The 27,076-nt window shown below is 48.4% G+C and overlaps 1 protein-coding gene across 5 annotated transcripts; it reads left to right on the top strand.

Annotated features, from left to right (window-relative positions):
- Positions 1–6: 6 nt before the first annotated feature.
- LOC112267372 (ARF GTPase-activating protein GIT1) lies at positions 7–27,045 on the top strand. Of its 5 annotated transcripts, none has more exons than XM_042297198.1 (21): positions 7–415; positions 3,546–3,679; positions 4,550–4,662; positions 5,416–5,521; positions 5,794–5,880; positions 6,732–6,862; positions 7,173–7,267; positions 7,668–7,710; positions 8,747–8,773; positions 9,994–10,042; positions 10,585–10,657; positions 12,594–12,691; positions 13,672–13,783; positions 14,775–14,902; positions 16,674–16,826; positions 19,327–19,632; positions 21,803–21,883; positions 22,221–22,297; positions 22,553–22,729; positions 22,862–22,925; positions 25,896–27,045. In XM_042297198.1, the coding sequence occupies exons 1-21, from the start codon at positions 364–366 to the stop codon at positions 26,031–26,033; spliced, it is 2,244 nt and encodes a 747-aa protein (XP_042153132.1). In that variant the 5' UTR covers positions 7–363; the 3' UTR covers positions 26,034–27,045. The 5 variants fall into 5 exon arrangements, with proteins under 5 accessions (XP_042153132.1, XP_042153129.1, XP_042153130.1 ...); XM_042297195.1 differs by lacking the exon at positions 25,896–27,045 and adding an exon at positions 23,153–25,865 and having other exon boundaries at positions 10–415; XM_042297196.1 differs by lacking the exon at positions 25,896–27,045 and adding an exon at positions 23,153–25,865 and having other exon boundaries at positions 10–415; positions 22,556–22,729.
- The last annotated feature ends 31 nt before the right edge of the window (positions 27,046–27,076 follow it).

The following is a 27,076-nucleotide window of genomic DNA, read 5'->3' on the forward strand; positions in this document are numbered from 1 at the left end:
AGAGAGAGGCGATGAGAGCAAGTGGTGGGAGAGCGAGTCGAGTGACAGGTAGGACGGAGCGCAGTTATCCTAGGTCTCGACATTGGCAATGCAGTGTGCGCTAGTGTCTTATATCCCTCTAGATATGAGCCAGCCAGTGATAACCATCCCACCGACGAGGACTGCGACTCACTGAATCCGGAGTTTAGGACTGAAACCGGTTAGGAAGAAAAGGGAAAGCTTCGGGAGAGCCAAAGACCACAACACCGGCTTCCGGGGATTCAGGGCAGCATATAGAAACAGCATAAGGCGGTCTTCGGAAGGGGCGAGCATCCATTAGATATCATTTGGATATACAACCACTGCTGTAGTGGAACCCTAAACATGTCAAGAAAGGTCCACAGAACCGAAGTATGCGCCGACTGCAGTGCACCAGGTACGATGAAAACTGAAACAATGTGTTGTTTTAGTCTTTGATATGTGTGCTAGCTGGCGACATTTAGATGGGACGGCGGAGGCCTGTGCCCGCTGTCAAGTAGTACAATAAAACGGCGCAGGTTCACAGGCAGTTAGTTAGTCAGGCCTTTAAACAGAGTGAAATTTTCATTTTCAGTGCATGTGAATAAATGAAGTGACTAGAAAGTTACTTTGGTTTATTTGACAAGAACCATATTCTGTAGATGAATTTGAGTGTCGGATTTGTTTCGCCTACTTGACTAGCCAGCGCAGCTAGCCAAGCAACGTATAACGTTTGCTTGTATTTCTCGTGTTAACCGCCACATATATCTGGTAGCTAACCACGTACCTAGTTTGCTAACAAATGAGAAAGGGTGTCTATCTTGTCTGGTCTAACTTGAATAGCTTGCTATCACATCTGTCTGTAAAGTTGGCTCTGTAGCCTCACGGGCTAACTAGCTAGCTGGCTAGGTAGCTAGTTACATTTGAAGACGACAGGCTAGCTAGTTTGGCATGTCTTCCTCCAGAGTACTTTTATAAATGTGACCAATTTCCCGTTGTAATTTGTGTAACGTTAGATAGCTAGCCAGTGTGCTAACGTTTAGAGTCTAGAAGATTAGCTGACCGTTGTTACTTAGTTAGTTAGCTAGCTAGCTAGTTAAATTATAATAAAATAGTAGTTGAAGCTAGTTGGCTAGCTAGCTGCCTGCAACCAGCCAATGTTAGCAAGCAGTGCGGCGCAGAGTAGGGGCGTTGATAGTATAGGTTGTGAATAGTGATTGAGTGAGTGCCTGTAATCAGGACTCCTGACCTGTCTAGACTGCTCCATCTGTAGGCATAAAACATTTTTTTTAGCTTAATCCTTCATGTCATTTTTTTAGTAGTTACTCATAAAATCATGAATACATTCTCCAACTCTGTTTTTCTACAACATTATTGTGCACCCACAACTCTGATGTGATGCCAACCTTGGCATCCTGGCCCTCCCTGCCCACATAGCCTTGGCCTTGCACATTTAACCCCACCTGCCCCAATGTTTTGGGGAGGAGGAGAGTTTGGGATGGGGGTTGGTTGGAGTGGGGTGCATGGCAGCTGCTCTCTCCTTCACAGCTGCTCTCCCTTCAGGAATGTGTTTCTGCTATCCCAGCTGATTAATGACACTCCTGACCATCACTCCTCTGCAGTTACCTGCGTTAACCTGGCTTGCTTGTATACCTACTCTGTGCGTGCACTGTGCCGTTTCTTTTTCTTACTTACAGTCTACTGTCAGCTTTCTGCTGCCTCGGCAGCCCGTCCCCTTCTGGGCAAAGGCAGCTCTAGCAAGCTGCTGATCCAAGCCACTAATGTGTGACTCCTTGTCACCCTCCACACTGGAATAGCTACTGGACTCATGAACAACCTCCATATTTTGGAAGAAGTCATATATCAACCCTAGGCTATTAAATGTTGTTACAGCCAGTATGCTCGTAAGGCCTATTTGTTTTTCTATCATAATATGGTTAGTTTTATGGGCAGCACAGCATGTGGTAGAATGCTAGACTGAAGAGAGGGCTATAGCCTTCAGTAGTGTTGACTGTAGATATAGTGGTACAAGAGACTAGAGTGGCCCCATATGCGCTGTGTCTGTGTAGCCTAGGTCAGTGTCTGTGTGAGTGCATGCGTATGAAATCACATTAGGCGCTGCACACACTAAGTGGAAGTAAGTGTGGACATGGAGAGGAAGAGCAATGGGGTTGTTCTGTGAAGCATGAATTATGACGAGATTGAACTTTTAGTGTTAACGATTGGAATCTATACCAATGAAGAGTCCTGCTCCCCGCTCTTAACATTTGATTTTGCGCTCTGCTTTGTCCTGTTCTGCCATGGGTACAAACCCAACAATTTTATTTATTTATTTAACCCTTATTTTTACTAGGTAAGTTGACTGAGAACAAATTCTAATTTACAGTAATGACCTGAGGAATAGTTACAGAGGATGAATGAGCCAATTGTAAGCTGGGGATGATTAGGTGGCCATGATGGTATGAAGGCCAGATTGGGAATATAGCCAGGACACCAGGGTTAACACCCTCTACTCTTAAGATAAGTGCTATGGGATCTTTAGTGACCACAGAGAGTCAGGACACCTGTTTAACGTCCCATCCGATTGACAGCTCCCTACACAGGGCAATGTCCCCAATCACTGCCCTGGGGTATTGAGATATTTTTTTTAGACCAGAGGAAAGGGGACCTCCTACTGACCTTCCAACACCCCTTCCAGCAGCTTCTGGTCTCCCATCCAGGGACCAACCAGGACCAACCCTGCTTAGCTTTAGAAGCAAGCCAGCAGTGGGATGCAGGGTGGTATGCTGTTGGCTAAAGAGTTGCTGCTTTTCATAGATTATAATCTTTGAAAACAGTAGGCATGCTTTGTTGAGTATTGCCAATAGCTATTTGTTTCAGAATTGTCCCTCAAGAACAGATCTCTCTCTCTCTCTCTCTCTCTCTCTGCATGTATTCACTCCTCCCCAGCCCAATCTGTAAGCTCTTAGGCCTACCAATTGAGAATAAATGCTCCATCTAGTTCCTCGGATAAAATAGGCCCTTTGCATGTCGTACACAGTTAGCTTAGCCTAATTATAGTAGGATCCTGAGGGTGTAGACTAACCTTGCCCCGGCCAGACTTAATGACTAGACTGTGTGGCCCATGGTTCTGTCTGTGCCCACTGAACCCTGGACTTGTCTAGTATGATGATCTCATTACCACCTAAAGGCACAATTGGGTGGTACTGGAATTTTTAAGGTCAGACGTGTATTTAGGCTATACAGTATGATGCTAATAATACGTGTTTTGTTGATTTGTATGGTCTCGAGAACTCCTCATTGTGAACTCCCACATGTCAGGCAAACTGTCAGTCTATTCATCACTCTCACATTTTATTATTTGAAATGTGTGCAGTAAACAATAATGTCAAATATTAGGCCTAACTGTATCACCGGTAAGAAACGGTAAAACAAAGCTATAGGCCTAACGATGAACCTGAGATGAAATAGCCTAAGTTGTACACACCTGATCCCCACCCATACCCCTCTCTCACTTTATCTCTTTCTCTCTTTCTCTGTGTTTTCAGATCCGGGCTGGACCAGCATCAACAGGGGCGTTCTGATCTGTGACGAGTGCTGCTCGGTGCACCGTAGCCTGGGACGCCACATCTCCATCGTCAAGCACCTGCGGCACAGCGGCTGGCCCCCTGCACTGCTGCAGGTACCTGGGGGAACAACATAGGGGGCTGGGCATTGGAGATCATTACTGATGGGTGTACAAGTAGCCCTGTATTTGGCAATCAGCTAAATGACAAGTAACCCAATTCAACCAATGTATTAGGCCTTTACCTGTTTATTATAGATTTCTAACATGTAAATCTATACTGATAAAAAACAGTTTATAAACTGTATATAAATTAGGGCCAGGGACCTCACAATACGATATTACAATATTTAGGTGCCAATATGATATGTATTGCGATTCGATTGCGAATTGATGTCCCAAACATATTGCTCTCTATGTGTCTGCTGCAGAGAGACGAGTGAGCATGGAAATAAAAGTGCTGTAAACATGTTGGCTCACTATTTAAAAAGATGATGGAGATCAAGCTATAGGATGAAAAATACAGGCGTTTTGGCACACGCCCAGCCATCTAGCGCTAGCTGACGCTACCTAGAAAAACTATTAAATACATTTAAAATAATTTTTCAATATTTAACTATCAATTGTTTTTTTTTTCCTCCATCGCTAATATAAAGTAAATGTTACCTGGCTGCTGGACAGAAAAGATTTGAGAAGACTTTTGTTAGGAACTGGATTTAAATGTATTCTTTTTCTTTTTGTATTTTCACTTTATTCAGACAGGAAGGAAATTAGTGGGGAGGGAGATGCAGAGAGTGGCCCTGGGGTCGGGATTCACACCCACGCTTGGTGGTGTATAGGTGCTGCAGGCGGTGGCTTTACCCACTAGACCAGCCTCAGGCACTGGAAGAGGCTTTGATTTGCTCTACGAGGACATTCCACCCCAACATTAGATACTTTCATGTTAGGGATGTGTTGTCGTGTGTCTCATTAGTGTGTGTGTTTTAGATGGTGCAGACCCTGGCCAGTAATGGGGCTAACTCGATTTGGGAGCACTCCCTGCTTGACCCAGCACAGGTGCAGAGCGGCCGCAGGAAACCCAACCCACAGGACAAAGTCCAGTAAGTTTATTTTTTATTTCACAACATATATTTTCACGACACGTCAGATGAGAACCAATTCTCATTTACAATGATGACCTGGGTGGGGACATTCCCCGCTGACGTATAGTCTCTGTGTTTGTGGAACTCACTCTCCCCCACCACGATCTCAAGAGATTCTTTTCACTCGGTCAATTGTTATAGTCCGATCAGGCTAATAAGCTTATGTGTTAGATGCAGCTCAGCCTTTGCTCATTAACTAGTATCAGACTATTATGGGATCAGTGAGGATTTTCCCCTCAGCATCTCATGCTGCAATGATTCATACATACAGCTGATGAGGGCCTCCCGAGTAGCGCAGTGGTCTAAGGCTGTGCCACGAGAGATTCTGGGTTCGAGTCCAGCCTCTGTCGCAGCCGGCCACGATCGGGAGACCCATGGGGCAGCGCACAATTGGCCCAGCGTTGTCCGGGTTAGGGGACGGTTTGGCCGCTAGGGATGTCGTTGTCCCATCTGCGCACTAGCGACTCCTGTGGTGGTCGCAAGGTCTACGGCGTTTCCTCCGACACATTGGTGCGGCTGGCTGCCGGGTTCAGCGGGCATTGTGTCAAGAAGCAGTGCGGCTTGGTTGGGTTGTGTTTCAGAGGATGCACGCCTCTCCCGAGTCCATATGGGAGTTGCAGCGATGGGACAAGACTGTAACTACCAATTGGATACCATGAAAAAGGGAGAAAAAATCCATACAGCTGATGTCTTACCTTATGTCTTACACAGCCCCACCAAGTCCGAGTTCATCCGCTCCAAGTACCAGATGCTATCCTTCGTCCACAAGCTGCCGTGCCGTGATGACGACGGTGTTACCACCAAGGATCTCAGTAAGGTGAGGCCCGCCCCCTCAGGTCAGGTGTCAGAGGTTGACGTCCTTCACAGGCTGGGCTCGTCCACTCAGGGCCATGGCTGGTGGGCAGGGGTGCCTCCCACTGAGGCCACACACACACACACAGAGCCTGCCTTTCTTCTTCTCTCCCCTGTAGGCAGGAAGGAAGCACCTTAATGACACCACAGGAATAACTAATGGAAGCCGCTGTGTGGAGCTATTAAACACCACTAATGAGGGGATTCACAGGGTCTCTCGCTCTGTTTCTGTCTCAGCAACTGCACTCCAGTGTGAGGACGGGGAGTCTGGAGACATGTCTACGGCTGCTGTCCCTGGGAGCACAGGCCAACTTCTTCCACCCGGTGAGACCCATACCACCCCCACCCTGCCACCCTCGGTTACTGCAAATTACCCACTTTCTCACCACTCACCCTCCCACCCCCTGTTATGACAAATTACCCACTTTCTCACCACTCACCCTGCCACCCCCTATTACTGCAACTTTCTCACCACTCACCCTGCCACCCCTATTACTTTCTCACCACACTCACCCTCCCACCCCCTGTTACTGCAAATGACTTTCTCCCACTCACCCTCCCACCCCCTGTTACTGCAAATGACCCACTTTCTCACCACACTCACCCTCCCACACCCTGTTACTGCAAATTACCCACTTTCTCACCACACTCACCCTGTTACTGCATATTGCCCACTTTCTCACCACACTCACCCTCCCTTCCCCCGTTACTGCAAATTACCCACTTTCTCACCACACTCACCCTGTTACTGCATATTGCCCACTTTCTCACCACTCACCCTCCCATCCCCCGTTACTGCAAATTACCCACTTTCTCACCACTCACCCTCCCACCCACCGTTACTGCAAATGACCCACTTTCTCACCACTCACCCTCCCACCCCTATTACTGCAAATTACCCACATTCTCACCACTCACCCTGCCAACCCCTTTTACTGCAAATTACCCACTTTCTCACCACTCACCCTCCCACCCCCGTTACTGAAAATGACCCACTTTCTCACCACTCACCCTCCAACCCCCTGTTACTGCAAATTACCCACTTTCTCACCACACTCACAACTTCCCTATAGAGCATCGCTCCAATCGCTCTATGCTGTGTCCATGCTCCCTAATTTGAAGTTATGATGCGTGTGTGTGTGTGTGTCTGTGTGTGTGTGCGGTTGTCCTCTCAGGAGAAGGGCACCACTCCACTCCATGTGGCAGCCAAGGCAGGCCAGGTTCTGCAGGCAGAGCTGCTGGTCGTGTACGGAGCTGACCCCGGAGCCCTGGACATCAACGGACGCACACCCATGGACTACGCCAGGTAGGCTACACCAGGGGTATATTCATTAGTGTACACTGTTCCAAAACATGTTCCAAAGGAAAACAAGGGTCTCTTATTGGACAAGTTCAGGTAGTCCCTTCCCGTTTTGCCCTGTTTGCTTTTTGTTACTAGTGAATACACCCCTGGCTCACTCTTTTTAAACATAGTATTGATACACACACAGTTTTGTGTGTGACTCTGTCATAAGGTATTCAGTTTGTTAGTTATTTTTTTCTGCCTTGTTGTGTCAGAAAGCTGTGTCATATACAGTTGTAGGATCAGATCGTTGTACTGTGTGTGTATGTGGCAGGCAAGCGGGCCAGGTGGAGCTGGCAGAGCGGCTGGTTGAGTGTCAGTACGAGCTCACAGACAGGCTGGCTTTCTACCTGTGTGGCCGACGCCCTGGTAGGTGACCTTTTTACCCCTGCCAAGGACCTTACAGAGGGCTCCGAGTTGAAGCGATAATCAGCAATCAAGTCATTGAGATCTCGCTTGGTGGGTGTATCCTTCAAACAGCTAGCATGACAGCAGTTTTGTTGTTCGCTAATGTCAGAGCTTGCTAACAAGAGCCCTCTCCCTAAATTTGCATAATATTGGGACATTTTCAATTCTGGTCACTAGTTCTCTCCTCGCCGACCGCTAAGTCGCTGTGTGTCTCTTTCCATTGAACATGACTGGTTGATAGTTCGCTGATTATCGCTCCAAGTATGGACCCACTGTTAGGCTTAACTAGTAGGGCTGTTTTTCACCCAATGACTGTTTTACACTATACAATGATTTCACTCCGTTGTACTCTATCCTGTAGATCACAAGAATGGACATTATATCATTCCTCAGATGGCTGACAGGTAAGTGTCAAAGGCTTGTGTTCAGGGTCTGAATGGGTGGGAGGGTGTGGGGACTATATTTATAAATCTGCATGGCGGTTGATATTTATTATCAACTGGGTGGTTCGAGCCCTGAATGCTGATTGGCTGACAGCCGTGGTATATCAGACCGTATACCACGGGTATGACATAATATTTATTTTTAATGCTGTAATTACACTGGTAACCAGTTTATAGTAGCAGTAAGGCAGTTCGGGAGGTTTGTGATATATGGCAAATATACCACGGCTAAGGGCTGTATTCAGGCACTCTGCGTTGCATCGTGCTTAAGACCAGCCGTGGTATATTGGCCATATGCCACACCCCCTCTGGCCTTATTGCTTAAGTATACATAGGGTGTTTTTTCAGGCACAGATTAAGGCTAATCCTGGACTAAAACGTATTTTCAAATGAGATTCTCTATTGAGCATTTTTGTCTTTGACGTGACATGATATCCTGGCAATGCCTTTGATTTTCTGGACTCTACAATGAAATGTTATGAATACCATGTAATATTCTGGCATAAGTGAAGTGGCTAGGTGTATTGCAGTGTTTTGACCAGTAGGTTGTGCCCTGTTGTTAGTCAGTCTGTACTGCTAGATGGGAGAGGAAGGCCCTGTTACACTGATGCAGACTGCATGTCTGTCTGCTGAGCTACAACAGACTTCTACAACACTGCTATTACTGTACTGTACTATACTCTGTACTATACTGTACTATACTCTGTGGAGAACTAGTGAGCGGTATTCACAAAGCGTCTGAGTAGCTGATCTAGGATCAGTTTTACCTTCGATAATAATTAATCTGGTTATATAGACAGAGGGGGATCTGATCCTACATCAGCACTCCTACTCTGAGACACTTTGTGAATATGGGCCCTGGTGTTGATATGGAGTGTATCCCCCCCTCCCTCTCTCTCTCTCTCTCTCTCTCTCTCTCTTACTTTCCACCTGTCTCTTTCTTGTCTCGCTCACTCGTTTTCTGTTCTCTCCATCTTTGCTGCGCTTGTGGAGGCAGAGCTCGCCCTAAGTGCCCGACACAGAGGTATCTCTCTCTTTTCTCTTACTCACTCACTCCCTCAACACCCCCCCCCCCGTCTTTTATCCCGTGCGCTCATCATCTTCTCGCTGTTGTTAGGGAAGGAGGGAGGGATTCCTGTAATATTTTGTCTACCTTTTTAAAAATGTTATATAGTAGCATTACTTTTATGATGTCTTGATTCAATAAACATTGACGGGAGCCCTTTTGCTTTTAAATGTTATGTTGGCTACCGTATCTAGACCACCAGTACTCATTGTCGATCATACAAGTACAAGGCCTGTAGTTTTCAATGTTGCCAAACTGAAATGGAAGGAGCTACAGGTAACTGCCAAAAATAAAGGAAACACCACCGCCAAGTGTCTTCGTATGGCGTTGTGCCACCACAAGCCAGAACAGCTTCAATGCACCTTGGCATGGATCAGGGGTAGGCAACCCTGGTTCTGTTGTTCATTTACCTGACCTGGAAGACCAGGTGTGTTGAAATTTGGCAATCAACAAACTGATCAATTAGCTTAGTTGGTTAGGTGTGGTGCCTAGTTGGAACAAACTCCAGCAGTAACTGTGGATCTCCCGGGACAGGGTTGTCTACCCCCTGGCATAGATTCTACAAGTGTCTGCAACTCTATTGGAGGGATGTGACACCATTCTGCCCCAAGAAATTCCCCAAATGTTGGTGTTTTGTTGATAGAAAGGTGGAAAACGTGGTCTCTGGCGCCGCTTCAGAATCTCACATAAGTGTTCAAATGGGTTGAGATCTGGTGACAGGCGGCCATGGCATCTGGTTTACATCGTTTTCATGCTCATCTAACCATTCGGTGACCACACGTGCCCTGTGGGATGGGGGCATTGTCATCCTACGGGCGCATAGCCATGGTAGCCAAAATAATGGCCTGCCCAGCATTTTTATACATGACCCTCAGCATGATGGGATGTTAATTGCTTCATTAACTCAGGAATCACACTTTGCATCCCGAAGTGTTTCCATGATTTTGGCAGTTACCTGTATACGTCACCTGATTATCTGCCATGGCCCTCGCTCCATGACCGAACAACCCTCTTGTCTCACCCCTCCCACCCACCACCCTGAGAAAACCCCCAGTTCCATGTCCTCCACCTCACTTACCTTTCTGTCCTCTCTTCTTTCTCTCCTCACCCCTCTCTCTCTCTGTTGGTGTCTGTGGTTGTTTCATTGTGGCATTTTGTCTGTCTGTGTCTCTGCGTAGCCTGGACCTCTCAGAACTGGCCAAGGCAGCTAAGAAGAAGCTCCAAGCGGTGAGTAGTGCTGGGTGGTCAAAGGGTAGGGGTCATGGGTTAGAGTTGAGGCTCTATCCATCTGGTAGACTTCCTGGCTTGTGTTCATTAGGACACGCAAGGGAAAACATTTTGAAACGTTTTCAAAGGAAAACAAAAACGAGGTATCCTCCCTGTTTTTCTTTCCATTTGGTGCCTAATGCAAACGACCCAGAAAACGAGCTAATCTGATAATAAACTGAAGCAGTGGGCCATGTCTGTATCAGTGACTCTAATTGTCTATGACAGAGGACTATGACTTTCCCCATTTCCTGTGTATGGTATAATCAATTCTCCTCTGGCCCAGGCAGTAAAAGGACAGAGCCTTTTAGTGTAGTGCTACTGTTTGTGTTGACAGTATTGCTGTACGTGGTTGTCCTATTATTTTAACCGTGTGTGTGTGCGTTTGTGTTTTATATATATTTTTTCCTCGCTGGTATTTGCTGTTTTGGCGTGCATTGCTTATTTTTGTCTTGGTCTTGTGTACACTTGTCTGCGTCCCGTACATTTCCTGTGTGTGACAGCTGAACAATCGATTGTTTGAGGAGCTGGCCATGGACGTGTATGACGAAGTGGACCGCAGGGAGAACGATGCAGGTGAGACAACCCGCCCCCCCCTCCTTCTTCTCCCTCTCCTGTGTAACCCATCCCCTGCTTCTCTCCCTCTCCTGTGTAACCCATCCCCTGTTTCTCTCCCTCTCCTGTGTAACCCATCCCCTGCTTCTCTCCCTCTCCTGTGTAACCCATCCCCTGTTTCTCTCCCTCTCCTGTGTAACCCATCCCCTGCTTCTCTCCCTCTCCTGTGTAACCCATCCCCTGCTTCTCTCCCTCTCCTGTGTAACCCATCCCCTGCTTCTCTCCCTCCCTCCTGTGTAACCCATCCCCTGCTTCTCTCCTTCTCCTGTGTAACCCATCCCCTGCTTCTCTCCCTCTCCTGTGTAACCCATCCCCTGCTTCTCTCCCTCTCCTGTGTAACCCATCCCCTGCTTCTCTCCCTCTCCTGTGTAACCCATCCCCTGCTTCTCTCCCTCTCCTGTGTAACCCATCCCCTGCTTCTCTCCCTCTCCTGTGTAACCCATCCCCTGCTTCTCCCTCTCCTGTGTAACCCATCCCCTGCTTCTCTCCCTCTCCTGTGTAACCCATCCCCTGCTTCTCTCCCTCTCCTGTGTAACCCATCCCCTGCTTCTCTCCCTCTCCTGTGTAACCCATCCCCTGCTTCTCTCCCTCTCCTGTGTAACCCATCCCCTGCTTCTCTCCCTCTCCTGTGTAACCCATCCCCTGCTTCTCCCTCTCCTGTGTAACCCATCCCCTGCTTCTCTCCCTCTCCTGTGTAACCCATCCCCTGCTTCTCTCCCCCCTGCTTCTCTCCCTCTCCTGTGTAACCCATCCCCTGCTTCTCTCCCTCTCCTGTGTAACCCATCCCCTGCTTCTCTCCCTCTCCTGTGTAACCCATCCCCTGCTTAACCCATCTTCTCTCCCTCTCCTGTGTAACCCATCCCCTGCTTCTCTCCCTCTCCTGTGTAACCCATCCCCTGCTTCTCTCCCTCTCCTGTGTAACCCATCCCCTGCTTCTCTCCCTCTCCTGTGTAACCCATCCCCTGCTTCTCTCCCTCTCCTGTGTAACCCATCCCCTGCTTCTCTCCCTCTCCTGTGTAACCCATCCCCTGCTTCTCTCCCTCTCCTGTGTAACCCATCCCCTGCTTCTCTCCCTCCTGTGTAACCCATCCCCTGCTTCTCTCCCTCTCCTGTGTAACCCATCCCCTGCCTCTCCTCCACCTCTCTCCATCCTGTTCCTCTTTCTGTCTTTGCCTTTTTGAGTCATGCAATCTGTTTGGGCCACTCTGGGGTCCGTGTCCCAAATAGCATCCTATTCCCTATATAGTGCACTACTTTTCACCAAGCCCTGGTAAAAAAGTTGTGCACTATAAAGGGAATAGGGTGTTATGTGGGACGTAGCCCCTAGTGTAGGCTGTTCCCCCGGAGAAGGAGTCACTGTTTAGAAAGGAAACCTAAAAAAACGCATAAACAAAGTCTGTAAAAGGGCACTGGGTGAGGTCTAAGACGGGAGAGAGAGAGAGCGAGGCAATTTAGAGGGAAGGAGCAAGTGAGAAAGAGAGAGCGCGTTGGTGAGCAAAGTGCCTCAGGAATCCTGGAGTCTCTCTCTTTCACTCTCCTCCCTCGCTCGCAGTCTCTCGGAAGCAGGAGCAGTCGCGGACTGCGTTGTCTGACAGAGACTCTCCACAGGTAAGCAGGATGGGGTAGAGACCGAGAGCCGGACACGCTCAAGCACACACACACGCACACACAGCTCTAGGTATAGCAGAGCATTCTCAGAGGAGTGAAAGTGTGTAAGTCTGTAACTGTTCTGTGGTCTGTTCCAGTGGAGCTGTGCACTGTGTGTATGTGTGGGCGGCAGGCAGGGTGTGTTGCTGTGCGTGTTCCAACTTCCAGCTGAAATGACCTTGTTTCTCTCTCACTCACACATCAGTGTATAATATCTCTCTCTTTCTGTCCTTCCTCCCCCTTTCCCCAGTGTGGCTGACGACTCAGAACCACAGCACTCTGGTGACGGAGCGCAGCGCGGTGCCCTTCCTGCCTGTCAACCCCGAATACTCAGCCACACGCAACCAGGTAACCACCACCACCACTACTACTATCAGACACACACACACACGCACGCGAAAACAACGTTGGATGACCGCCAGCAAATGCTTGAATATCTTCGTATGTATCCTTCTCCAACCGCTGCGTAGGCTTAGTGATGACAGCAGGCTGAAGACGATGCTAGACACAGTGACACAAGCAGGCAGTAGAAGGGACTATGGAGAAGTCCTCCGAGAGCACGACAGATTTTAAAACGGGAACAAAAGAGGAGAACAGAAGGGCAGACGAGGAAAGATCAAGTCGAGAGAGAGAGAGAGAGAGAGATGAAAGATCTCATTCTATTAATAGTTTTGTGGCTGCACCGGGATGTCTGAGCTTCTGCACTGGCCAGTGGGATGTAGAGACGGCGAGAGAGACATTTTCCAGCTGTGGGGGAGGGTGAGGGGAAACGAAAGGGGCTGTGTGTGATCGTGGGTCCTCCCTCAGTTGGCTAGCTCGTTAGTGTAAACATAGGCCTTAACACATCAGCACCCTCACCACAGTGATCTCCGCAGCTAGGATTGGATTGAATAGGGTTGGAGCCATCTGACTGGTCAGCTGTAGTGTTTATGTTTCATGCAAGAGAGACTGGGGGAGAGAATACACACACACACACACGACAGTGTGCTCACGGTCGGACCGTGTTTAGAATTGAAACCACATGGATACGAAGCCTGCATTTTTGTCCCCTTATGCAAACACAAACGTGAATTGCTAGGTGCAATGTTTAGTGTGTGTGTGTGTGTTACTATGATCAACTGTAGCCCCTATGACTGTGATTTTCCACCCCACATGACCAGTGACCACAGCAATACCAGAGACTGTGGCTTCAATTAGTCTTTTCTTTAATAATACACCAAAAAATGTCTGAATACAATTTTCTCCTGTAAACCTACGTCTCTGCGTTGGAGGGTTTTTTAGTACTCAAGAATGAATACGTGTGTCCCCTGCCTATTTTTCTCTTTCAGGGTAGACAGAAGTTGGCCCGTTTCAACGCTCGTGAGTTCGCAACGCTCATCATCGACATCCTGAGTGACGCCAAGAGGAGGCAACAGGGGAAAGGCCTGAGCAGCCCTACCGGTGAGAGAGGGAGAGGTGTGGAGGAGAGGACTAAGGAGGGGAGGGGAGAGGTGTGGAAGAGGAGGAGAGGACCAAGGAAGGGAGGGGAGAGGTGTGGAGGAGGAGGAGAGGACTGAGGAGGGGAGGGGAGAGGTGTGGAGGAGGAGGAGAGGACTGAGGAGGGGAGGGGAGAGGTGGGAAGAGGAGGAGAGGACTGAGGAGGGGAGGGGAGGTGTGGAAGAGGAGGAGAGGACCAAGGAAGGGAGGGGAGAGGTGTGGAGGAGGAGGAGAGGACTGAGGAGGGGAGGGGAGCAGAGGGGAGAGGTGTGGAGGAGGAGGAGAGGACTGAGGAGGGGAGGGGAGCAGAGGGGAGAGGGTGGAGGAGGAGGAGGAGGGGAGGGGAGAGGTGTGGAGGAGAGGACCGAGGAGGGGAGGTGTGGAGGAGAGGACCGAGGAGGGGAGGGGAGAGGTGTGGAGGAGGAGGAGGAGAGGACCGAGGAGGGGAGGGGAGGGGAGCAGAGGGGAGAGGTGTGGAGGAGGAGGAGAGGACCGAGGAGGGGAGGGGAGCAGAGGGGAGAGGAGAAGGCAGGGACTGAGGCCAGTTCAAACAAGGTCTTTTATGAATTAAGTATGCTCTGGAATTTAAGCTGTTTTGGCACACTTCAGTCAATCCATCCATTGCGATGTATGAGTGAAAAGGAGAAGTTACTGAGATGTATTTTAAATGTCGGGGTTGCCTGGTTGTGTTATGGTTAAGTTGTCACTAGTTAAATTGAGCTGTAGTTTTTTCCTGATTTTTATTTTTTTGTCTTCTGTGGCTTAATCTCAAAACGTCTTTCTGCACTTCCTCACATCCTGTCTCCTCGCATCCTTCTCAACCGTATTCAAGGAAAAGGTCCAAGTAGCCCTCCCCTCGCACTTTCTTCTCCAATGCATTTTCAGAAGGAATCGAGGAAAGACGAATTGAGATTGAGCCAGGGCCTATGTTGTTGCTCTGATCCATCCCTTTTAGACTCTAGTCTGGACCTGGGGGCCGACGACGACCAGCATGACTACGACAGCGTAGCGTCGGATGAGGACACGGACAGCGAGCTGACCACTCAGAACAACAACAACACGCAGCGCAACAACCGGGCCAAGGTGAGGAGAGAAGGGCACAGGAGGACTGCAGGGTTGTGTTCATTAAGCATCAAATGGAAGCAAACAGGTCCAAATGAGGAGGGACCTACCTGAATTTGTCCAATGGGAAACATTTTGCACCGGTTTGCACTAATGAATACACTGTGTTCACTAGGCACCAAGCAGCCTGAAGCATAGTGAAAGGGGGAGGTACTATTCGGAACTGACCTAATAGGAAGCTCTTGTTTTCTTTTTCCATTGCAGACCGTTGTGCTATGTCTTTCTCTGCAGGCCAACATTAGAGTACCAGAGAACAGCCAGAGTATTCCCCTTAAACCCAGTAAATAGATGGATCAAATGTGTACTGAGAGAAATGGAGGTGGAGCAAAGTGACCAGGAAGTGGTCCTATGTTCCCAGCCCTGCTTTGAGTTAAGGGTCCATGCGTATCAAGTGTCTCAAAATAGGAGTGCTCATCTAGGATCAGGTCCCCCCCTGTCCATGTAGTCATATTCATTGTGATCTAAAAAGGCAAAACTGATCGTAAATCAGCACATAGTTCTTCTTAGCCTCTTATAGTGATTGCAGTGTTATCCCCAGCAGCCAGCAGTATCTTCCTCCCCGCCTGTCCCAGCATGCCTTGCGGGAGTGGCAGTGCTGCTGCTGCTGCTGCCACATACTTCCACAGTGACATCACAGCTATTCTGGGTCTTCAATCAGAGGAGCATTGTTCTACAAGCAGGGGGGGAGAGGGGGCTGGTGAGAGAGGGAGGGAAGAAGGGGTGGGTAAGAGGAGAGGAAGGGGGCGGATGGGAGAGGAGAGGGGGCGGGTGAGGAAAGGGGGCGGGTGAGTGGAGGGGAGTGGAGAGAGAGGGGGCGGGTGAGTGGAGTGGAGGGGAGAGAGAGGGGGCGGGAGAGAGGTGGAGAGGGGGCGGGTGAGAGGTGGGAGAGGGGGCGGGTGAGAGGTGGAGATGGGGAGAGGGGGCGAGGGGGCGGGGTGAGAGGTGGAGAGGGGGTGGGTGAGAGGTGGAGAGGGGGGCGGGTGAGAGGTGGAGAGGGGGGGTGGGTGAGGGAGGTGGAGAGGAGGGGGGGCGGGTGAGAGAAGGGGAGGGAGGAGGGGGCGGGTGAGAGGTGGAGAGGTGGGGGGTGGGTGAGTGGGGGGTGGGTGAGAGGAGGGGAGGGAGGTGGGTGAGAGGAGGGGAGAGGATAGGGTGCGGGTGAGAGGTGGAGAGGGTGCGGGTGAGAGGTGGAGAGGGTGCGGGTGAGAGGTGGAGAGGGGTGCGGGTGAGAGGTGGAGAGGGGGGCGGGTGAGAGGTGGAGAGGGAGGCGGGTGAGAGATGGGGAGAGGAGAGGGGCGGGTGAGAGGTGGAGAGGGGGCGGGTGAGAGGGGGGTGGAAACCCTGTTAAAACACGCTCCCACAGCCACAGGACGTGGTGGAAAAGCTGCTGTAAAATTAGAATTTCATGTTCACTGTGTGAAGAAGCTCTGTTCTGGTATCATACAGACAGAAGCTCTGTGCTTCTCAGATATGGCTGAGCTGTGAATGGTGAATGCTGTTCAAAGTCATTTCCAGTTAAGAGATTTCTCAAATATGGTTTCAGTGTTGATTGTGAAAAGATTGTTATTTTAACTGTGCTCAAACTTCTCCATTTACTGCTAAGAGTGATGATGAAACCGAGTCCCGCTTATTGCTCAGACAATATCCCACATAAATGACTCCCACATGCTTGTGTTTGTGTATTTTAGATTTAGTTATATAGTTTTATTTCTATGTTGTGTGTGTGTCCCCTCAGAGCATGGACTCGTCAGACCTGTCAGACGGGCCCATCACTCTGCAGGAGTACCTGGAGGTTAAGAAGGCCCTGGCCTCCTCCGAGGCTAAAGTCCAGCAGCTGATGAAGGTCAACAACAACCTGAGTGAAGAGCTGCGCCGGCTGCAGAAAGAGGTAAGGAGAGGGAGGATTAAAAAAAATGTGAGGGAGGGACGATGGCAGGGAGAGGAGGGGAGGGGAGGTATGGAATGGGAGGAATGGGTACAGTGATGGATGGATGGAGGGAGTGGAGAGAGGAGGGTGGAGGGCAGGGTGCACGACAGAAAGATGGGAGGAATTTTTCAATTATATTGTCAGTTAATGGAAGACGTATCCTTTCTGCCTCAGTATGTTAGTGTGTTGTCACTATCAGTGTTGATCTAGTCTGTTCCCAGAGCTGTCCTTATACTGTAGTAAGCAAATTGTGCAGCTCAGAACAGTATCTGTTAGTTTTGGTGTAAGCACTGCAGTTTGTTCTTCAGTGTGTCAAAGTATCAGGTTTCGTTCCCATCTGTTGTTACGCCATATTTAGTCACTTTGTTTCTGTTCCGTCTCTCCATGGTGGTATTGTTGTTTTGTTCTCATGAATGCCCGAGCTGTTGTCCCATGTCTGTCCCATCACTCATGTCTAACGCCAGGAGAAATACCAGCCCCTAGGCACACACACGTCAGCCCCTGCACACACACCTGGGGAAATGCACAGCAGTTCTCTTCCAGTGTTGATAGGTTGACAGGTACATACAGATAAAACAATAACACAGTGTCAGTGAGAGTAGCCCCACCCCCCCCCGTACCCCTCAATAAACCATGCATGTGTAGTTCCATTATTTTCCAGTACTAAAGATCCACCCCCAGTACTGCCAATATGTATGTTTATTGGTTAAGATACAGTGCATTCGGAAAGTATTCAGACCCCTTGACTTTTTCCACATCATGTTACGTTACAGCCTTAATCTAAAATGGATTACATTGTTTTCCCCCCTTAATCTATCTACACACACTACCCCATAATAACAAAGCAAACAGGTTTTTAGATTTTTTTTGCAAAAGTATTCAGACCCTTTACTCAGTACTTTGTTGAAGCACCTTTGGCAGCGATTACAGCCTTGAGTCTTCTTGGATATGACACTATAAGCTTTGCACACCTGTATTTGGAGAGTTTCTCCCATTCTTCTCAAGCTCTGTCAGGTTGAATGGCGAGCGTTGCTGCACTGCGATTTTCAGGTCTCCAGTGATATTTGATCGGATTCCGGACATTCAGGGACTTGTCCCGAAGCCACTCCTGCGTTGTCTTGGCTGTGTGTTTAGGGTCGTTGTCCTGTTGGAATGTGAACCTTGGCCCCAGTCTGAGGTCCTGAGCGCTCTGGAGCAGGTGTTCATCAAGGATCTCTCTGTACTTTGCTCTGTTCATCTTGCCCTTGATCCTGACTAGTCTCCCAGTCCCTGCTGCTGAATAACATCCCCACAGCGTTATGATGCTGCCCCCACTATTCTTCACCGTAGGGATGGTGCCAGGTTCCATCCAGATGTGACGCTCGGCATTTGGGCCAAAGAGCTCAATCTTGGTTTCATCAGTCCAGAGAATCTTGTTTCTCATGGTCAGAGTCCTTTAGGTTCCTTTTTGGAAAACTCCATGCGGGTTGTCACATGCCTTTTACTGAAGAGTGGCTTCGGTCTGCCCACTCTATCAGAAAGGCCTGATTTAGTGGAGTGCTGCAGAGATGGGAGAACCTTCCAGAAGGACAACCATCTCCACAGAGGAACTCTGGAGCTCTGTCAGAGTGACCATCGGGTTCTTGGTCACCTTCCTGACCAAGGACCTTCTTCCCCAATTGCTCAGTTTGACCGGACGGCCAGCTCTAGGAAGAATCTTGGTGGTTCCAAACGTCTTCCATTTAAGAATGATGGAGGTCACTGTCTTCTTGATGACCTTCAATGCTGCCGGAATTTCTCGGTCCCTTCCCCAGATCTGTGCCTCGACACAATCGTGTCTCGGAGCTCTACGGACAATACCTTCGACCCCATGGCCTGGTTTTTGCTCTGACATGCACTGTCAACTGTGGGACCTTTCCAAATCAAGTCCAATCAATTGAATTTACCACAGGTGGACTCCAATCAAATTGTAGAAACATCTCAAGGATAATCAATGGAAACAGGATGCACCAGAGCTCAATTTCGAGTCTCATAACAAAGGGTCTGAATACTTATAGAAATAAGGTATTTCAGTTTTTTATTTTTGATACATTTGCAAAAATTCTAAAAAACCTGTTTTTGTATTGTCATTATGGGGTATTCTATGTAGATTGCTTGATTGGATTTTAATCAATTTTAGAATAAGGCTGTAACTTAATCATGTGGAAAAAGAGAAGGGGTCTGAATACATTTGGAATGCACTGTAGTTATACCCATCCACAGACTAGCCAGTTTACCCCCTTATATCCACCTATCAGTATAGACTATAGATGGCCTATAGACTCCCTTGATCCCCATTTTATAATCTTACCTCCATCAATATCTAGTATGTGGTTAGCTAAATGAAGCTCCCTGTACAGTACCTGTGTATGTGGATGGTTGTCCATGTGACCTTTGACACATTAAGGTGACCCTCCTCCCCCGTCCCCACCTCTCCCCGTAGATCTCGCGGATGCAGACGGAGAACAGTGCGTTGCGGGGCGGCCAGGTCGTCGGAGGAGGGGGAGCTGGCGGTTTGGGAGGCGGGGGAGGAGGCAGCCCGGCACATTGGCATGGGGGGGTGAGAGGCGGCAGAGGGGGAGGTAGGGGAGGGGACCACTCCAGCCTAGCCATGTCCTCGGCGCCTGCCCACCGGAGGGACAGACAGGCTTTCTCTATGTACGAGCCGGGGCCCGCCACCCCCAAGCCCCACTCCCACTCCCCGGGCCTGGACTCCCTGACGGGCCGCCTGCAGCCTCTGCACCCCAGTGTAAGTGTGAGCAACGCGCTACGGCCCGCAGGTGGCCGTGGTCATGGTGATATACACCACCTGCCCTCTCTGTCGCTACTGCTGCCTACCTTCTCTACTGCTGTCTGGCATGCACACACCGCTTACCAGTGGAGTGCGCCTCTACTTTAACCCCTAACCTTTGACCCCCAGCCTCTACCGCTGGCGCAAAGCTTTCTGGTCCAGATGTTGCACGCACGCACCTGCCCCAAATACACACAAATACAGAGACTTTGACACTGTGACAAATCACTCTTCTCCTCCACTCACGTTACATGAGTTTATCTCTCAGATTGAGGTTTCTTTTGAGTGTAGAATGTCATCATTTTTTAAGCTAAGATGGCAGGTATCTTTCCCACCATTGAGTGTCTATCATAGCTTTCCCATTCCCTATCTCTAGTGTGAGTAGCTCAAACACGAGGAGTGTCAGTGGTTTGTCCTGCACCGTGAGCCAATAGCCATACGCTCTTCTCAATGGATCCTTCAAGGCACTGTGTCAGTCACTGACCCACTCGGTCACAGTGGAGCCTAGGGCAGGCTGACTTACACGAGTGTGGGTCAACTGCTGGGTGTGTTGACAAACAGTGGCAATTCAACATGTGGAAATGATCAGAAAATGACGGCCGATGATCTGTGGTCCGAGGCGCTCTAAGCTAATGCACTACCTACACACACACACACACACTCACCCCTGCTTCCAGACACTTCGACTGGTGTGGAACTTGAATAGGAAGCCAGGAGGTAAAGTCTGTCTGTCTGTCTGTGTCTCTCTCTCTGTCCTGACTCCTGTCTCTGTCTATCTGTTGCTCGTATTCTGGGCACTTCCATCTGTCTATCCTGTCTGTCTTTTGTTGTGCTCATTGTTGCCTTCAACCTTTACATTCCATTATTCATGCGGGTGATGCAAAATCCCAATTCAGTTTGCTTTATCTGTGCATTTTTCCGTGTTTCTCTTTAGTTTGTATTTTGTAGGGCATTACAGCGTAGCAATTAGCAAATGCACAATTTCTTATTGTGTAGTTTGAAAGACATTTTATTTGTATTTTGTGTAGAATTTAGAGTTCTATATGCTAGGATATATCTAGATAAGTTGTATTTGTCTGTATATGTCTTGTTGCTCATACTGTATTTATAAGTCATTTAAATATGGCTATACTGTATATCATTTTAATATAAAAGTTGTTTTTTTAAATCAATGTTTTTTAAAGTTGTACAGTTTGGACCCCATCATAGATATTGGACCACACGGTGGTAAAACCCAGTGCTCTTTTGAAAAGCACCGATGACGATGACTTCATTTTATGGACATTATTTGTGTATCATATGCCAGCATACAAGTATTCACAGATGTTCAGTCTACATCAAGTTAGCTCTCCGCTAGGGAACAGTGAGTGCAAGAGTGGCCTACTGGCCATACTGCCTGGGATAACTCACAGCATAGCCCCTTATGTCAGCCAGCTGTATCTAAAGAAGTGTCTATAATCGTGCTGACTGTCTGGGCCTGCATAAAGTGTCTCGGGGGAGGGCTGATCCAAGATCAGGGACCCCCCCCCCCTTATTTCTTAGAATTTTAAAAGCCTAAACTGATCCTAGATCAGCACTTCTACCCAGAGATGCTTTATGTATACATCTGTTGTGAATGTGACTAGAGAGGAGACGTGATTTGAGGCAAGCTAATGAAAGTTAACCGGCTTCTCTGTCTTCTCCTGTGTATGTCAGACAGTATGTTTGTGTGTTTGGTAATGTTAATGATGTACTCCGTGTGTGAGCTGTTCTGGGATAGTGACTCACTAACTACTTGGCAGGACCTAGCTCAAGACTCACACATTTCCTTTTGAATTCCAGTCAACTTGGGCCGTACACATTTTCAGTATAAACCTGTCCTGGGGAAAGTTGCTCGGCAGTTTAGCTGTTGAGTTTCAGTCAAAAGTTATTTGACAAAAAGAACCGAATTTGACCTCGACGTATTATAGGCTACTGTCTCCCCGGACAGAGCTGAGCTGACTCTGCTCAAGCATGTATAGCGCATCCCAGTGTCTGATTGGAATCTTCCTACTAAAACTCAAACATTCTGTCAGGCAGTGTTCCTTCTGCGGTTCCTCTGTTGCTTTTCATTCTCTTGAGTTCCTGTCCCGTTCTGTCTATCCTTCAGGTGAGGAAGGGGGGTCCTGGCGGTCCGACACCCTATGGAGGACAGCACCTCTCTAGCTCCATGGAGATGGGGAGATACATGGTAAGACTGGCTGGCTGGCTGTTGCCCTCCCTTACAGTTGGTCGGCTCATCTGTGACTTCCAGTGTTATTAGACTACTTCGCTACCAACCCCAGACCGTGACGGCTGAAACCTTCAGTGGCGTCTTATGAAAGCTGATACTGACTGACACTGTTTTATAGACCAATATGAGCTGATGCATTGCTGAGGATTATATATTGTGGCTTAGTGTAAATGTTTGTGTGAATGGCTTGCTTTTGATTGGTTAATAAAGGCCTTGCCATACTCTCACTGATGTCTGCCTTTGGAATCACTACTGCTACCTTTTGATGCTGATAAGGTGTTCTGTTTGTCCACAGGTTCCAAAAGGAGAGAAGCACGGCAGTGGCACTGATAGTGACTATGACAACACTCAGCTGTATGAGCTGTCGCTAAGGTAAGGCTGGGGGGGGGAGATATCTGGAGCAGGTGGCTGGGCAGTGAACGAGTCATTCTGGGGTCTCGACCAACACGTAGAAGGGGCAGACAGGCCCGGCTCTAGGGTCTACCTAGACATCTAGCAGACTGGCGGACTGTTTGTCTTTGTCAAGGACATATTTACTGTGGGTGATTACTTCAGAGATGCTTACCTCTTTGCTCAATGTGGGAATTGCAGGCTAATGAGAGTGTACTGATTGAATGTGTTCTACAGTAGGGGGCGCAGCAGTGAAGAGGAGAGCCGGGGAGAGTCGGAGGAGTGGGGTGGGGGCGAGGGGGGTGAGCCGGATCCTACCCTGCCCTGCACCGAAGACGTCATCCTCAAGACGGAGCAGGTGACCAAAAACATCCAGGAGCTTCTGAGGGCCGCACAGGAGTTCAAACACGACAGGTAGGGCCCCGACTACAAAACTCACTCCATGACACAGTCAGACTGAGGCTTACGTTGTATCTACGGGGGTAACAAGAATGTGTCTTATGTTTTATCTATGGTTGTAACAAGAGGTTGTCTTATGTTCCCTAGTTTCGTTCCATGCTCTGAGAAGATCCACTCTGCTGTCACTGAAATGGCCTCTCTCTTTCCCAAGGTAAGGTTTTGCTCTAGCTCTCCCTCTTTCTAGAATTTCCTTAAAGATTCCGTATTGTGTGAAACTGCCACCAACAGTGATTATTATTACCAAAGAGGTTGCTTCAAACAACAAACATGTGTTATTTTATTTTTGACTGCCTGATAGAACAGCAGAATATATACTGCACATTTCTTGGGACCAAATACAGATTCTAGCTGTAGGCAGTAAGTGTTGTCTCCCCTCAGCGGCCCGCCCTAGACGCCGTGCACTGCTCCCTGCGCCTCCTGGCGTCCAGCGCCTCCCGCCTCCAGGTGGAGTGTCGCAAGGCGGCACCCCCGGACCCCTCAGCGCCCGCCGTCGACTACCAGCTGCTCACCCAGCAGGTCATCCAGTGCGCCTATGACATCGCCAAGGCCGCCAAGCAGCTGGTCACCATCACCACCCGCGAGAAGAAACAGTGACGGGGGACGGACAGGGGAGTGGCGAGGGGAGTTGCAAGACTGACAGAGGGGAGAGGGAGAGCCTCGATTTCCAAGCTTCCTAGTCGAGTGATGAATGACACTTGGAAGGTTGGCATCTCGAGAGAGAGGGAAATGCCAGCAAAGGGGAGAAGATATATTGGCTGCAGACCGAAAAGAAGATCTCTGAGGATGAATAAATAGAAAATGAGGAGTCGAAGGTAGGGAATGAAGAGCGGGAGAAGACCAGGTGGTAATATTATATGACAATAGAACAAAGCTGAGAATCCACTGCAGCCCTTGATACTATACCTGAGTGGACTGAGTGCAGCTCTATGGGGGAGGGGACTCTAAGGAGGAGGAGGAGTGTGCACCATTGAGAGTGTAATTGCATGCGGGAGATGGGCACAGTGGCTCAGCTCTCATCATCTCACTATGATCTCAGTCTATCGTTCCTTTGGAGAGGGGGGGAGGGGGGTCCTTTTACTTCAACACCCCTCTCTGTGCAGCACCTCAAACTCTGATGAGACCGAGGCAGGCTGGGCCCGGAGCTGGGGCCAGTCAGTGTGGCCTACAAGGGGGCCAGGCCTTGGAAGAGATCCACCCTGCTCTACCCCTCTGTCTCTCAGACAACGCCTCCACTATAGTCCCAGGCTCTGCTAAGGAGGGCCTTTCTACTCCTTCAGACCCCCGGTACACTACAGCATGTCTTGGCATGGTGGACAAACGACTAGGGGATTTTTTTTTTTTTTTTGCCAATCCGTTGGCCTGTACCTCTGGGACAAGAATTACTGACTTAAGAAAAAAAACGTACACTGGAATTATTGTGATTTATTATTATGCCCATTGTTTTGTATTTTTACTGTCATGAGTTACATTATCATGTATGTTTACGTTGACGTCGTCTCATGTATGATGGTTCCTGTTTAGGGACCAGGAAGAGCTGTGACAATACTCGCTCGCCCTTTTGTCTGACTGGGTCTTGACACGTGCGCACACACACACACACACACAAACACTTAACTTGTGAAATGGTCCTGGAGCAGTCCAATTCCTCCCAGGTGACATTTCACTTTTTCCTTCCTATAGATGATTTTTTCCCCCCTACCTGTCATGTTCCAATATGTCAGTAGCCAAGGGGTTGAACAGATGCCAAAGGGGTAGGGAAGGGGTCGAACATGCGATAGGTAGAAAAATCCCTGGAAGCAGCATGACGATATTATATATTATGCAGCCATTGGCTGCTTCAGTCGCTAGGCAAAGCTTATCATCTCAATCGCACTACAGTGGGATGCATACGAAGCTCGCTCTTCAACATATGCCAACTCGAGGCAGACTAGCTAGATAGGGAACAAATGTTTTGTCAAAATGACAAACTGCACCTGCTGTAGGTTTGTGGGGGGGCACTGGGGAAGCTGCCCTGTTTTTATACTTTACCAAATCAAGTGAACGGTCACACTTCGCTTGGTGACACACGCACTCCACGTGTTTAGTTTGATTTCTTAGCTTCAAGGACTTTAGTGATCGTTTTGTCGGATGGATCTGGGTCATGTTAATTATGAAGTAAACGGTTGAAAACGGACTGAAACAGGGAGACTACTTGGATCCCCGCCACACACACACACACAAGGCTTGTGTGATCCTAGACACCTGAAAGCGCTTCCATGTCACCTTGACTCATGTTCTGAGCCACGGGGTCTTGTCGTTTCACTAATCTGCCTGACTGCTCTCGTGCTCACTACATTTAGTGAACCTGTAAGGGGACGAGATCTTTTATCTGTTCCCCGTCAAAATATTGTCAAATGTAACGTTCCAATCATGATTGCCTCTGCACATCTCCTGCTAGTCTGGCTTAATACTTAGTGATGTTGTAGCTGTTTGGGTTCCCTGAGTTGATTATCTATCTCCATCTCACACACTGGGACAGTATCAAATACTTTCTTCCCCATTACAATGTCCTCTGTTACCTCTCAGACAACCTGTTGTAGAATAGAAGCCTATATATAAACATATTTTCATGCTATTTTTTTATTAAGCTACATGTTCGTATTGTGTTTGGGAGATCTGATCTATTGATGCTTGTTGTGGTGGGTTCCAGGCCTGAGGGGTAAGTGAATAGGGTCTGAAGTCTGCCACTGATTAGCACTAAACTCATCTCAAGTCTGAGGGGAAAGGGCTATTGCACAATGCTACGCCTTCCCTCTTCTTCTTAGTGGGCATGTTGGAAATGTCAGTCTGCCTCCATGTTGTGCACATGTTCACATGTGCATCCCGAACACACACACACACACACACACTCTCGTCATCATGTTGTTCAGACAGTGGCACTGCTCTGTGCCCAGTACTGTTTTCTGTGTATCACAAACCTGGGAGATCAATGATGGGAGAATATATTTTAACAGAAGTAAAAACTGTAAAAAGTAGAACATTGAAAAAAGGTCAATTGTAATGGAAACTCATAAGCTGTACATTTCTAATAAAATAAAAAAACTAAAACAAATTGTCTTAAATGTATGTATTTTTTGTTTAGCTCGAGATGCTACATTCATCAGGAGGTAAGCCAAAGGCCATATCAAAGGAGCGTTTCTGGGTAAGCTGTACAAACTACAATCTCTCACTTTCTCTCTCTGGTTCATGTAGTCACACTTTAACCGTCCTCTTGGTGTGAATGATTTCACAGGTAGTTAGCTTTTATGTCTGAAGTCTTTAACATTTAATCACAGATCATTACATAGTAATGGCAGATGTGTCCCAAATGGCACCCTATTCCCTTTCCAATACAATACCTTTGACCAGAACCCTATGGGCCATAATCTCGGTTAACCCAGAACTAAAGTGTCACATTTGTCAGCTGCTCGATTAAATTCTGGGCCCATACGTGTTGAGAAGAGATGCTAGAGAGGAGAGCAGAACCCTCTCTCTTTGCATGTTACAGGCCAAATGTCCCCCCCCCCCTCATACCAAAATATGAAAGATGCGAACACCTGAGAAATCAGGATTTGTACAAATGACCAGCGCCAGAACTACTGCTGCTCATTATCCTCCGCATTCAGTCCCGACAGATTCTCTCGGTTTACATGAAGAATCTTTCCAGCAGAGGTTGTATGGGCCACACTAAAAAGTAGTGCACTACTTGGTACGCGTACACACTAACGGTCTCGAGGACGTGATGTTGGACATGCTGAAGCCTATTAGGGACAGACATTTACCATTTTCAATGATTACGTCCACAATGACACACTATTCCCTGTGTGGTGCACCTTTATTTTTTATGATTACGATCTTGTCTCATCGTTGCAACTCCCTAACGGGCTTGGGAGAGGCGAAGGTCAATTTCATGCGACCTGTCAAGCCCTGCTTCTTAACACCCGGCCTCGCTTAACCCGGAAGCCAGCTGCAGCAATGTGTCGGAAGAAACACCGTTCAAAGTGCCTTAGACCGCTGCGCCACGCAGGAGGCCAGTGCACTATTTTTGACCAGGGCATAAGGGAGCCATAAAGTTTCTATTGACAGATAGTCTACAAAACATTAAGAAACACCTCTTTCCATGACAGACTGCCCAGGTGAAGACCATGATCCCTAATTGATGTCACTTGTTAAATCCACTTCAATCAGTGTAGATGAAGAGGAAGAGACAGGTTAAAGAAGGATTTTTAAGCCTAGAGACAATTGTGACATGGATTGTGTGTGTGTGCATTTGAACGGGGTATG

This window comes from Oncorhynchus tshawytscha, linkage group LG14, assembly GCF_018296145.1.
Source record: "Oncorhynchus tshawytscha isolate Ot180627B linkage group LG14, Otsh_v2.0, whole genome shotgun sequence".
In the NCBI taxonomy this organism is placed as follows: domain Eukaryota; kingdom Metazoa; phylum Chordata; class Actinopteri; order Salmoniformes; family Salmonidae; genus Oncorhynchus; species Oncorhynchus tshawytscha.